General features: G+C 44.9%; 1 protein-coding gene across 2 annotated transcripts in view; it reads right to left on the reverse strand.

The window, feature by feature from the left end:
- The window catches only part of RAD18 (RAD18 E3 ubiquitin protein ligase), a 92,192-nt gene that overhangs the window by 25,839 nt on the left and 53,095 nt on the right, over positions 1–13,258 (reverse strand). For both annotated transcript variants that reach the window (XM_004702264.2, XM_045289977.1), the window contains 2 exons: positions 11,872–12,009; positions 8,911–9,085 (listed from right to left, as the gene is read on the reverse strand). In XM_004702264.2, the coding sequence (XP_004702321.2) occupies positions 8,911–9,085; positions 11,872–12,009 (313 nt within the window). The remainder of the gene's footprint in view (positions 1–8,910; positions 9,086–11,871; positions 12,010–13,258) is intronic.

The following is a 13,258-nucleotide window of genomic DNA, read 5'->3' on the forward strand; positions in this document are numbered from 1 at the left end:
AGAACTCGGCTCGGCCCACGAGCCTCAGACTATTCCTGCCAAGCCTTTGATGTGGCCAAGTGCAGCAGTCCACTCTTACTTGATCTTTCAGACTTCCTTTTTTTCCTTTGATCGGCTTCCATGATATCGCAGTCTTGGCTTCGCTCATTAACTGATACTTCTTCAATCTCCTTTCTCTTTCTGCTGGGCCTCTAATTGTTAAAGAATGCTCTCTGTCCTTCAAAAACAAGCAAACAACCAACCTCACTGCCACTGAGTCAGTTCTGACTCCTAGCAGCCCCCTACACAGGACAGAGTAGACCTGCCCCTGGGGGTTTCCAAGGCTCTAACAACGCTCCATAGGAGTAGAAAGTCTCTTTTCTCCACAGAGGAGCTCATGGTTTTGAACTGCTGACCTTGTAGTTAGCTGCCCAGTACAGTACTCTGCCAACACTATGCCTTACATTCATAGCTCTAGCCTTGACTTCTATCATTACCTACATCCCACCTGCTGTTTGATATTTCTATTTGGTTCGCTCATAAGTTCAAAGCAAAACTCCCAATATGATCTACCCACTAACCTCTAACCAACTTTGTACCGCCATTGCAAATCTCTCCATCTTAGTAAGCGGTACCACCATACACTAAGTTGCTACAGTCAAAAATATAGTACTCAATTTTGATGTTATGGTTTTCTTTACTTACCGTATTTGAATTATCTGCAATTCTACTTCAAATCTATGTCTGTCTATCTATCTATCTATCTATCTATCTATCTATCTATCTATCTATCTATCTCAAGTCCATACATTTTTATCTTCACTATTAATATCCCAACTGGGATGGATTATAGCAAAAATCCAACTGGTCTCCCTGCCTCTATTCTGGCTTTACCTCTAGTTCCCCATTAATTCCTCACAGTATTTGGAGTCATACTTAAAAAAAACAAAACAAAAAACTAGATCATAGCAGATCAACGTTATTAAAATGCCTATTTCCCCCAAATCAATGGATTGATTCCATGCCATCCCACCCAAAATACCACCAGGCCTTTGCGGTAGCAACCGGCAAGCTGGTTTAAACTTCACACAGAGATGCACACCAAAAAGCCAAACTCAAAGCCATCAAGCCAATTCTGACTCTCAGTGAGTCTACAGGACCGAGTAGAAGTGCCCTGTGGGTTTCTGAGACTGTGACTCTCTATGGGAGGAGAAAGCCTCACCCTTCAACGGCTGACCCTGTGGTTAGCTGCCCAACTCACAGCCTGCTTCCTCCTTATCGACCCAATCCAGAGGAGGAAGGGCAGAGTTGGGGGCTCATGGTATATGATTTCCTATCAAGCCAATGTCATCAAGGCAGTGCTACAGTGGCACAAAGATAAACAGATCAATGGCGCAGAACGGAGTCCTGAAATAGACCCACACATATGGTCAACTGACTCTCAACAAGGATTTCAAGGTAATTTAATGGAGCAAGGAAAATCTTTTCAATAAACAGAGCTAGAACAACTGGCTACTCTCCGGGGGAAAAAAAGTACACCATGATCCAAAACTTCGTTTGTGTACAAAAATTAACCTGAAATGCATCATAAGCTGAAACATGGAAGATTGATATCTTTGCAATCTTACAAAAGCTGAAGACTAAGATTCTATTATATTGGATCTACAAAACACCAATTATAAAAGAAAAGAAAGGAAAAAGATAAAGTTAGCTGCCACAAAATTACAAAGCTTCTGACCATCAGAATACACTGTTATGAAAATTAATAGGTTATCCACAAACTAGAATGATGTTTTCACAATATATAGATGTAACAAAAACTGGAAACTTGTATCTGTAACATATAAATGACTCCTACAACACAATCAAAGGAAAATGATGTAATTTAAAATGGACAAAAGACTAAAACAACTCACAAATGAAAATATACAATTGGCCAATATGCTCATGAAAAAGTATCTAGTATCATTTATCTTCAGGGAACTGCAAATTAAACCCTCAACAAAATACAGCTACATACCCATAAAAATGTGTGTAGCTTTTAACTGAAATTAAAACTCCAAATTCACTACCATAAAGCTGATTCCTAGGGGACAGAGTAGAACTCTCCCTCTGGGCTTTGGAGACTGTATGTCTGCACCAGAGTAGAAAGTCTCACCTTTCTCCTTTAGAGCAGTTGGTGGTTTCAAACTCTTGACCTTGAGTTTAGCAGCCTACAACATAACCCACTATATCACCAGGGAACTAAATTTAAGAAGACAGATAATATCAAGTGTGGGAAAGGATATAGAACTCTTATTAATTACTGGTAGAAATATAAAATGGCATTACCACTTCAGCAAAACACTTGGTAGTTTCTTATTAAAACACCCACTTAGCCTGCCATTACAGTTAGGTGCTCACCCCACCAAAAATGGAAATATGCAAAAAGACTAGTACAAGCATATGTATACAAGTTTTATTCATAATAGCCTCAAACTAGAAATCACCCAAATGTTCAATAGATAAAAATATTCATTCTTTATATTCATATAAAGAAATATCAAGAGAGCAATGGGAAAATGGATAAGTGGTACGTGCAATAACAGATACCTCTCCAAAGCCTACGGTGCTAAAGGCAGACTAATGCGGCAGGAGACATAGCCGGCTGCCATAGTGGTTCTGCCTTGGGCTGCTAATCAAAGGTCACCACCAGCCGCTCCGCGGGAGAAAGGCGAGGTTTTCCAGGCCTATAAAGAGGGACAGTCTAGGAAACCCACAGGGGCAGTTCCAACCTGCCCTACAGGGTCAGAATCCACTCAATGGCAGTGAGTTTGTTTTGGGTTTGTTGTCCAGTTACTGCCCTCTGAATAAAACCGCAGCTCCTTACAAAGTCCTCCGCAGTGGGGCTGGACTTCCCTCCTCCCACGCTTTCTCTCACCACAGTATGGTCTCACCTGGCCAGTCTTCCACATCTCGCAGCTTCACCAGCGACACGGTCTCCCATGCTCTGCCTTCCAACGAACCATTGCTTAGTTGACTTTCACTTTAAATGCCACTTCCTCAGAAGACCTAACCCTAGCTATACTTCCTCTATGACTTACTACCACCTGGTCTAATTCTTTGTGCTGTCAGACATTTTTTGTTTGTTTATCTGGTCATTCATTTAACTGTCAGACAGTGTAAGATATGACAAAATAATAACTTATAAATTATCAAGGGTTCTTGGGGGGAGCGGGGAGGGAGGGGAAAAATGAGGAGCTGATGCCAGGGGCTTCAGTGTAGAGCAAATGTTTTGAGAATGATGAGAGCAACGAATGTACAGATGTGCTTGACACAATTGATGTCTGTATGGATTGTGATAAGAGTTGTATAAGCCCCCAATAAAATGATTTAAAAAAACATGGAGTAATCAGTCTTGCTCAGTTGTATATAGTGCTTGGCACAGAATAAACCCTTGTAAGTACAGGGTGTCTGGGCACACCCCCAATCTACTTCCACGCCTTCCTCAGCACACAGCCAGACGTTTCCCAGTCTCCCCTGAAAGTAACTGGGGCCCGTGAGGCCAAGTCCATGCCCAGATTCTCAAACGTGACAAAGCAGCGGGAAGGTCAGGGCTGCTTCTTCACGAGAGAGAGTGGTCGCAGGGCTCCTGCTCAGTGAGAAAGACACAGCTAAAAGCCACCAACTCTTCGTTATCTGTGGTGAGAGGATGATTTCTCAGAGACGGAAAGATCTAGCTAAAGGGAGAGCTGTACCCAATTCAGGTACAGCGCTGAATATATATAGTTTAAAATATAAGGCTTGGTTAAGAAGCAGCCAAAAGAAACATAAAGGAGTTTCTGGCTGGTTTTCAGCACATCCTGTATGGGATATGTGCTGTTCCCAAACTATTATATACTTTAGCGCCATTGTCTGACATCGGCAATGATAGTTCTGTTTCCAAATAGTAGATACAAATTGAATGTAGGACATTTATCTGCCAATTTCAACGTCATGTTTCACTGACTCTGAGAAGAGTCATGGGGCAGAACTCTCTATACCACCCCACTGCGGGAGTCTCATGCTTCCTCTGAGAATGATGGCTTACAGTTTAAACATACAGGCATCTGAACTGAAACATGGACCTTGAAAAAAAAATCACCTGAAAATCCTTCTCCTGTATGTAACAGCCCCAGCTGGCAGTTCCCTCTTTACTGCCCACTTCCAGCCACCGTAGTTCCAGTACCCTCTCCTCTTTCCACACGAGCCAGAGAGGAACTCAGGTAGTTCAACCCCAGCTGGCATGTCGTCCTCTGAATCCTTAAAACGTCTCGCAGCCTGGCCCTTCTACCTAAGAGGTGGGAAAGTCTCTATGTTTAGGGCTCATTCTAAATCTGAGAAGCATGTCTTACACATGCACTGATAATTTTTCATTTTAAAGGAGCACGATATATGCTATTTTGAAACATAACGCCCAGCCGGATTTTGCCTTCAGTAAGTGTTTGATCCTGGATGGTCCTGCAGTTCCGTGAAAATAAAGGATGGGGACGTTCACAAGCCTGTCACTTTTATTATTACTCTATCCATTCATTCGATCGATGTAAACAAACATGGACTTTCAATCTGATCTCAGTGCCTTCCAAGGATTTGTTGAACAGAAAACCAAGCAGACGAAAGCATTATATCTGAATTCGGGAAGCCTGGCTTTCCTATTAAGTAGGATTGTATGAGATTAAATCATTTTCTCTTAGTTTCAACGGACTCAGTCCATGGTTTACCTGCTCAGAAACCCGGAGCTGCTTCAAATTCTATCACTACCCTTTCAACTCAAGAGATAACATGAATCTATTTCTCCATTGTTTAATGTTGGATTAGTATAAGCAAGGCTTGCTCATAGGAGTGTGCCCAGCCCCACGGGTCGCTGGTAAACCAGGGCACTAATTAATCCCCAGTCTCCACTGAGACTTCGGCCACTCTGGCCACTCACAGCCTGATATGCTACACACATTCTTCAGTCAATCACTTAAAACCATCTAAATCACGATGAAAAGACTCTATTTTTAAGGAAGAGAAAAGGGCATAGGTCAATTTCAAATACTGGTGTCTTCCTGTCTCTCTGGAAGTCTTGTGCAAAGTATGATGAAGCATTTATACTTCTAGTTGACTCATAAAAGAAACAAAAGAAGACACCACTCAGAGTCCCATGAGAGAGAACCTCTTTTTGAATGGTGAAAACCATCAGTGCTAAAACTAGATACAAAATCCAACTCTCAAGTTACGTGGGTGGGGCGGGGGTGGGAATGCTTTATTTTGTTTTCATTCTTCCTACTGTCAACAGTATAAATGGCTAAGACAACACTAACCAAACACTGAAAGATAAGGAAACCATCATAATAGGTTGGAATATTCAGTCCCACGGGAGAAACAAAAGGTGAGCAACATGCCAAGCTGAAAAGAATTCTTCCCCCATCACTTAAAAACGTCTTTGACTAGCCAGCCTGAGGAGCTGGGTATGAGGCTGGTGAAGAGATGCACATAGGCAAGGCCACCCATAAGACCTACCCCCTTACCCATCCTGACAACGTTTGCTCCACTGTGCAAATGTGAGCGTCTTAATCGATGCCACCCCCAAAGCACAGGGACCCACTGTTGGGTCAAGCCTCGGGTCATAAACCTCCGGTCTTTCATCTGGTCGAGTTTAAAAATGAAGCTCCATGACTAGATTTCAGGCAGTGGAGGCTTAACCTCTTTGGGACGGCTCAATCTGCACATACAATGAAGTGTTAAGACTAAATGACCTAACACGTCTGAGGATCAACCCTCTGAAACCAGATTCATGCCTAACGGTTAACGTTCTGAGGCACCTGTTTAATTTTCTTTTTGCACTATGGCCTGTCCTCCAATAACAGGTCAGAAATTACTCTAATGACGTGCTTAACAGAGCAGGAGAAGCATACAAGAGTCACACTTTCACGAAACCTTTGAGGCTTCTAGAAGTGGCTTTTGCAGATTACCTTTCCAAAAAAAGTCTCTGTTTTTGAAACCTACAGTGTTTTAATGCTTCAGTCATTCAGGAGAAGAACACTGTGCATGGGCGTAGTAACAAAGACAGGAGTCAGTGACATCAGCGGTTTACTATGAACCCATGTTCTAGAACGTGACTCAGCTTTCAGTTCGAGTGTGGGTGTCAAAATCACTGAGAAGACACACAAATTCCCACTGCAAGACCTTCTAACAGGGTGACCACGGGCTATCATCCATCCAGTAAGGCCTTGGAGAGTAGTACTGGCTACTAGTAAGTATGCCTTGTAGCCCTGGGGCTGTGGTGGGTGACACGTTGGCCTGCTAACCAAAGAGGTCATCAGTTCAAAACCAACAGCTGCTCCACAGGCGGAAGATGAGACTGTCTGCCCCTGTGAAGATTGACAGTCTCGGAAACCCAGAGGCGGCCCTAGCCTGTCCCACAGGGCCGTTCTCCGCCAGAATTGACTCGGAGGCAACTGAGTTTGGTTAGGCTTTGGAAGTACACCAGGACAAGAAATGGAAGGCAGTCTATCCCAAGGAAACGGGACATCCGGCCAGTCTATGTCTCATGATTTCTAACACTCCCATTAAAAAGCTCTTAACAAACGGAGCAATGGTTCCCATGATGTGGCCAGACAAAAATTCTGATGCAGGTCGCACGGTCACGGCCAAACACCCGGCTGATCGACTAAGTCACATTGCGTGTCCAGGCCTCCGTTTCCTTATCTGCGAAGGGAAAGCAGCTGTAGTCAGTGCCCTTTAGTACCTTCCACGGTGACCATGTTTGCATTCTAATATTCCCTTTCCCCAGGCTCTAAAGGTCTTGATATCGCGGAACATCTGTCTCTCGAACTTAAAAGCAAAGATAGCTTTTTGTGAAATGAGAAAAGAGGGGGAAGCTCTGAAGCTCACAACGTCCAAGGTGACTGCGGTAAAACAACAACATTGGTCGACTGGGTGAAAACACAAAATTTCCACAAACTATAAGCTACGTATCATTTGTATTCCATTCAATTTCACTCACCAGAACGAGGCCAAAGGGATTTTGCTTGACAACAAGACAAGACAAAACAAACCCAAAGAAAGCTCTAACTACCAATGTTTGAAGGGCAGGGATGTTGATCCACAAAAATATTGTCGCGTGGGGGATATTTAGGAGGAACTGAAAGTTCTCTCAAGACCTCCTATTCAATCGACCGCACTCTGAAACATGCACCTCAAGTTAGTCTTTTCTTTTTTTAATGAAAAACTGATTTCTGAACCAGTCGAGGAAGATAACACCTCCGTTCACAAACGGAGACACGTTCACACCGATGCAAAGGAGCCGGGACCGCCTGCCACCACAGCTCACTGCCATCGGGTCCACTCTGCCCCACAGGGCTGCCCCTGTGTGTTTCTGAGACTGTCACTCTTTGCAGCAGTAGAAAGTCCCGTCTTTCTCCCACGAAAGCCTACAGAGTGTACAAGATGAATGATTTCAGATTGCTTCTCAAGAACCCCAAGAGAGCAGAAGGGGTCTGGGTCTACTCCTCTTGAATCTATTTTACACATTATTTCTTAAGTTGATGTTTCAGATTTTATGTATCCGTTTGATGTTTCAGACATAATATGTCATGCGAGAGCACTCTCAGCAATTTTAAAATTACCAAATCACCTTGTCCGCTGTTCCCCCTTTCTCCCTCTCCTTCCCTCCACCCTCCCGACATCGCCACTCTCTCCACTGGTCCTGGGGGGTTCATCTGTCCTGGGTTCACTGTATTTCCAGTTCTTATCTGTGCCAGTGTATATCCTCCGGTCCAGCCGGATATGTAAGGTAGAATTGGGATCATGGTAGTGTGGGGTGGGGGGGGGGGGGGGGGAAGCATTTAAGAACTAGAGGAAAATTGCATAGTCCATCGTTACTACACAGCACTCTGATATGCTCTTCTCCTCCCCACAGCCCTTCTGCAAGGGGATGTCCAATTTCCCCCCGATGGGCCCTGGGTCCCCACTCTGCACTCCCCTTCATTCACAATAAATTACCAAATCACAAAGATTAAATTATTTCCTAAACATATTGGCATCCATATCTTATTGGTATAGCAATTAAAATTGGTATCATTCGTTCAGCAAGCCATCATCACCTCGACCAGAATCAAAATGACATGAAAGCCAAAGGGGCCATCCCATAGAAGGCTCTGGGCCGGAAGCACCGCCCCATAGCATCTGGTGGAGATGCCCACATGGCACATGTGGTGAGCTGAGGGCTGTCCCTGGAAAGGCGCATCATGCTGAGTAAATAAGGGGTCAGCAGAAAGGAGGAAGACCCGAGGCAAGATGGACTGACACAGTGGAGGCAATGGAACTCCAAGGGCAAGGATGCACAGGATTTGGGGGGGGGGGGGGGGGCGCGGTGTCATTCCATCATCCACAGGGTCTCTGATAATGGAAACAGATTGTGGGCCCCTAGCAACCACCACCAGCACCTGGTGAATGTTGATGAGATAATGGAACATGAAGTGGCAGAGAGAGACGGATCGTCATTTAACGCTGTAAAATTGTCGCATCTTTAAAATTATATATATATTTTTAAATCTTTTTTTTTTGGAGGCGGAAGAACCCTCTCAACTTGAAAGCTTAGCCGTCTAATGTACTCAGTTAATTTGCCTATTTTTCTGTACTCTTCTATGGCTGTCTTTCTGGTCAGCTCTACTTTCCAGTGCAGTTTTCTCCGTCACTCATTGTCCTGACAAAAATTCTATCGTCATTCATGCCCCCCCCACCCACCCACTCAACTCTGGGAAAATGCTACACAGTGGGAACCCAAGCCACCCTCTGACCCGTCCATCCCCTCCAAGCCCTGCCCTGCTCCCGCTGTTGGCAACACAGCTGCGAATGCACTACGCTTCAAAGCTGTGCTCTGGGACACAGACAGAGGTACAACAATCAACTGCTCAGGGCTCTTACCTATTGCAGGAATCCGACTGAAGTGGGGAAGAAGCCTCTTCCGGAACATCAGTACTGCTGGAAGAGTCGTCTGATCTGTCAGGCTCCAACTTCCCCGGGGAGTCCAGCTCTGACAGAGGGAAATGGTTTGTTACCAAGGGCATGCCGGATAATTTCATTTCATTATCTTGCTGTCCTACAAAGGAAAAAGTAATTAAAGAAAGCGTGCATGGGACCTTAAGGTCCACAACCCCCGTATGGGCACTGTTTCTACAACACGGCTACTTGTACTTAGTAAACTAGAAACGAATGCAAAATTGGTTCTAAAACTCTAGTTAGGATCAAAACTGCAGTGGTATCACCAACCTGGCTACTCCGAGGCTTGCCAAGGTGAATTAATTTGAAATAAAACTCCCCTGAGTATCGGGAGTGAGGAAAACCTTGTCATTCTAATGAAGTAACGAGACTATTTACTAAGGAATGCTTACATGTGCCATGTAAGGCATGCTGAAAAAGACGAAAGATGAGTCTTGCCATTCATGAGAGAACCATAGTACCTCACAGCATCTACATGGTGGAGTTCTAACATGTTAGACAGAATCCAACCACTGCAGGAGAGGCTCATGCTAGACATCACAGTGCGATGTATTCCCAACTCCTGAGCGCTCTTCCTGCAGAGAAGGCTCACAGCCCGATGAGACTGCCTTGGGGTGGGACCTTCTTAAAAGGACCAGAGGGGAATCTTGCCCTCTGTCTCTGCCCTTTCACCTTCTTGCTTGCTGGGACTCTGCCTCCAGTGGTGGCCCTGTGTGGTCACCTGACCCTGACAGCTGTCGGGGCCCTGCCAACTTTGGATCCCTGTGACTCTACACTCACAGGTCGATGATCTTCCTGTGTCACCAGCCTGCAGCCACCTGAGTCTGAAGAGGACCCAGGTGGGTTGGACTGGGCTGGGATGCCTTCTTGATTTAACATTACGTCACTGGATTTGTTTCCCTGGACCACCCAGCCTCACACACTGGGCACGGGCTCTCCTTTTGTGTGTTTCAACCCGGAGAAGCGAAGTGTGCGCACCAACTCCTCAGAAAGCACTTTCAATATAGTCAAGACTTTTCCAGAAGTGCTTACTACATAGGGAGAACAGCATGCATGACCAAGTAGCGTTTCTGTCAGTAAGCTCCAGTTGTCTTCAGGCTGGCAACGAGCCAGGATTACCAAAACAAACCCCACCCCCGAGCTCCCCAGGAGAGAGAAAGGAAGTGAACCAAGGGGGCCATCCAGGGCCTCTGAGGACACTGCTGTCAGCAGACCCCAAGATCCCTATCACTCTCCTAGAGCCAGACCAACCCTCCAGAGCAGGTAGACCTGCCCCTGGGGGTTTCTGAAGCTGCCAGTCTTCACCGGTGTAGAAAGCCTCCTCTTTCTCCCTCGGAGACGCTGGTGAGTTCGAACTGCTGAGCGTGAGGGTGAACGGTCTAAGTGGAGACCGCTAGGAGGAATGCATTCCCCGGTGAACTCAGTGAGCCCAGGCAGGGTATCAGTCAACCGACCAAGAGAATTAGTCAAGCTCAGGTCCCAGGCAGCAAGAATGCCACTGACACAGTTTTCTTTTCTAGTTTTCTTCAGCTGCAGTTTCTTCTGATGCTCTTACTCAAGTTTCGAGAAGATACATGTCCTCTTGGGGGAGACCATCGTTCAGTACACAGGCAGTGTTGAAAGCCAGTTATCCGTCCTCCTGTCCTTAGATCTCAGAAGGCAGACCTTCAAATAGAGGCCCAAGCGGAGGCTGGGACATCAGAGCTGCCACCACAACCAACGGGCTTTGCTTTTCTCGGGAGAACGTGCCTCCTGATGACTTCTGTTGGCACTTCAACCAGCAAGTTCACTCTAGCAAGCAAAAGTTGTACGGGTGGTACAGTGTCCTATCATACCTACCCATTCAGTCAGTGTCCGTCGGTCCATCCTCCTCTCTCGCTCACTCCCAACCCTCTTAGACATGCCCATTCGACTCCTGCACTGTACCACGAGCAGGCACCTTTGAACGCTACACAAACCTAACTCCGAGCCCCGAACACCCACCAGCAATCCTACTCAACAGCGATTCCACCAACATACAAACATGTTCTCCCGATGGCAGACGGGAAGCCAGAATTTCTTACATGCTTAATTACTTTCAGAGAACAGCCTTTGGCAACCGCAGGAACAAGTTCAAATTGTTCAAAGACCGTGGGGCACACACTGAGCAGTAACCTAGACAGCAGTGCGGGGACAGTAGGACAAACAGAAGGAATGAGTACTCTTCCTACTACCTAGAAGCCATTCGCTAGAAAAACAGGTTCTGGTAACTCACCCCCCCCCCCCACCCAGTCTAATTCTGCTTTGTTCACTGGGACCACACCCTGGCAATCCAAATCTCAAAACACTTAAATGAATGCACAGCGAGGGGAGATACCACATAGTGGTATATCGAGCATTATATTAGCTTTAGTTCTTATTTTACTTTAAAATATACACATATAGTGTGGTAACATGCACAGAGCAAAAAACTTGACACGTGAGCCATTTTCAAGTGCTGGTTTCAGTGACGCTAATTGTTCCCCGGCTAGGTTAGCAGCACATGCCACTCCCAGGGACTCCCAGGGCTCCATCGCAAACAGTGCATCTCCGTAGGCTCCCGGGATCTCCAGCAATCAACCCTCCTACCCTTAGAAAACATCCTCCAACCGAAACACCAAGAAACTTAAGATTGCTTATTAACCAAAGGAAGCTACATTGTAAACACCCTCTTTCTTCAAGACATTCTTCCAATCATGCCCTCGAATCAGAAACTCAGTTGGTATTCAGCAACGATCACATGCACTCAATCCAGAAAAACCTTTGATTATTTCAAATAGTGACTCCAAATTGAACTCCTTTCATTTTCTTTTCTTTTATATTACAATAGTGAAATCCAATACTTTTTTTTAAACCAAAGCCTCTTACCCATGTGCACAGGCAACAGATTTTCTGTAGATTCCTCTTCCTTTTTTGTAACTTTGTTTTTTGACACGCCAATGGTTTTCTTGTATCCTTTTTTGGCCTGATCTACCAGGAGGTGAAATTCATTCTGATGTTTTTTACCTGAAATTCAAAAGATCGTCTCAATAAAGGAAGGGTGAGAATGGCCATCCATCCCCAAGTAACAAAGTGATATCAGGACCCATCAACTGTGAAAAACAGAGTCCTCTCAGGGACCCCTGCGGTGAATTGAAAAGCTGCCACCCACAGAACAGAAAGGAAGAGTATTCCATACCCTACAGAGGCTTCTGACAGAGCCCGAAAGACACTGCTACCTGGAGTGCCAGTGGAGAGACAAGCTACAAGCCCAAAGGACACCATCCTTCATTTTCAAGATACAAAATGAGTATCTTATGATTATACAAAAGATTTTCATTCCAATCCCTTTTCTTCCTATTCCCTGCCCATTTCCCATTATAGCCCTACTATTTTAACATTCTAAGACCTTCCCCCAAACCCACTCTATCTTAAGATACTGTGTCACCAATCTTAATTTGCTGCTCTTTTAAATAGAATTGGCTTGAAAGCAGTAGGTTTGGTTTAAATAAGTAATACCAAAAAAAAAAAAAATCCACTGCCAATGAGCCTATGCCGAACGACCCCTGTGAGTTTGAGACTATAACTCTTTATGGGAGTAGAAAGGCCGGTGTTACTCCCACGGAACAGCTAGTGGTTTTGAACAGCTGACCTTGAAGTTAGCAGTCAAACATAATTACTATGCCACCGGGTTCCATAATTAATACTGACCTCAGAGTCATCAATGTTAATTAAGTATTTTTTTATTCAGTAAAGAATACCTGTCTGTTTTAGAGCAGAAATTTTAACAACTGTTTGTGGTTCTAGGCCATGGTTTAAATAGCTGAGGTTGTAATCATAAATAAATACATTTGCAGTAGTAAATAATCATATACACCGTAATTATACATATATCAGTCATAAATACATTCGCAATAATACATACATAAACCATCCTTCAAAACAACATCTTAATTCCTGTCAAACATATTTTAGAAGGCACCATAGTGCACATAGTTAAAACGAAAACTTGCAACTTCATCAAATAGCTATAACAATCACTTGGGGTGTTGAATTTTCTCTGAAGCAGAAGGCTAAGAAAATGTGTGTACAGAGGGGGTTTGTGCTTCCTTTGAAAACAGCACTGTCGAGCACAGTTTCCCCAGGAGACGCTGGAAAGACCCCAGGCGGCTGCAAACAAAGATACAGGGCCTGTATCCTAGATGCTGGGCTGCCAGTGAAGGAGCCCTGGGGCCGTGGGTTCCTCGTGGAGCTGCAACCAGCAAGGGCAGCAGTT

This window comes from Echinops telfairi, unplaced genomic scaffold, assembly GCF_000313985.2.
Source record: "Echinops telfairi isolate 266 unplaced genomic scaffold, ASM31398v2 ScPeMD7_31;HRSCAF=116, whole genome shotgun sequence".
In the NCBI taxonomy this organism is placed as follows: Eukaryota; Metazoa; Chordata; class Mammalia; order Afrosoricida; family Tenrecidae; genus Echinops; species Echinops telfairi.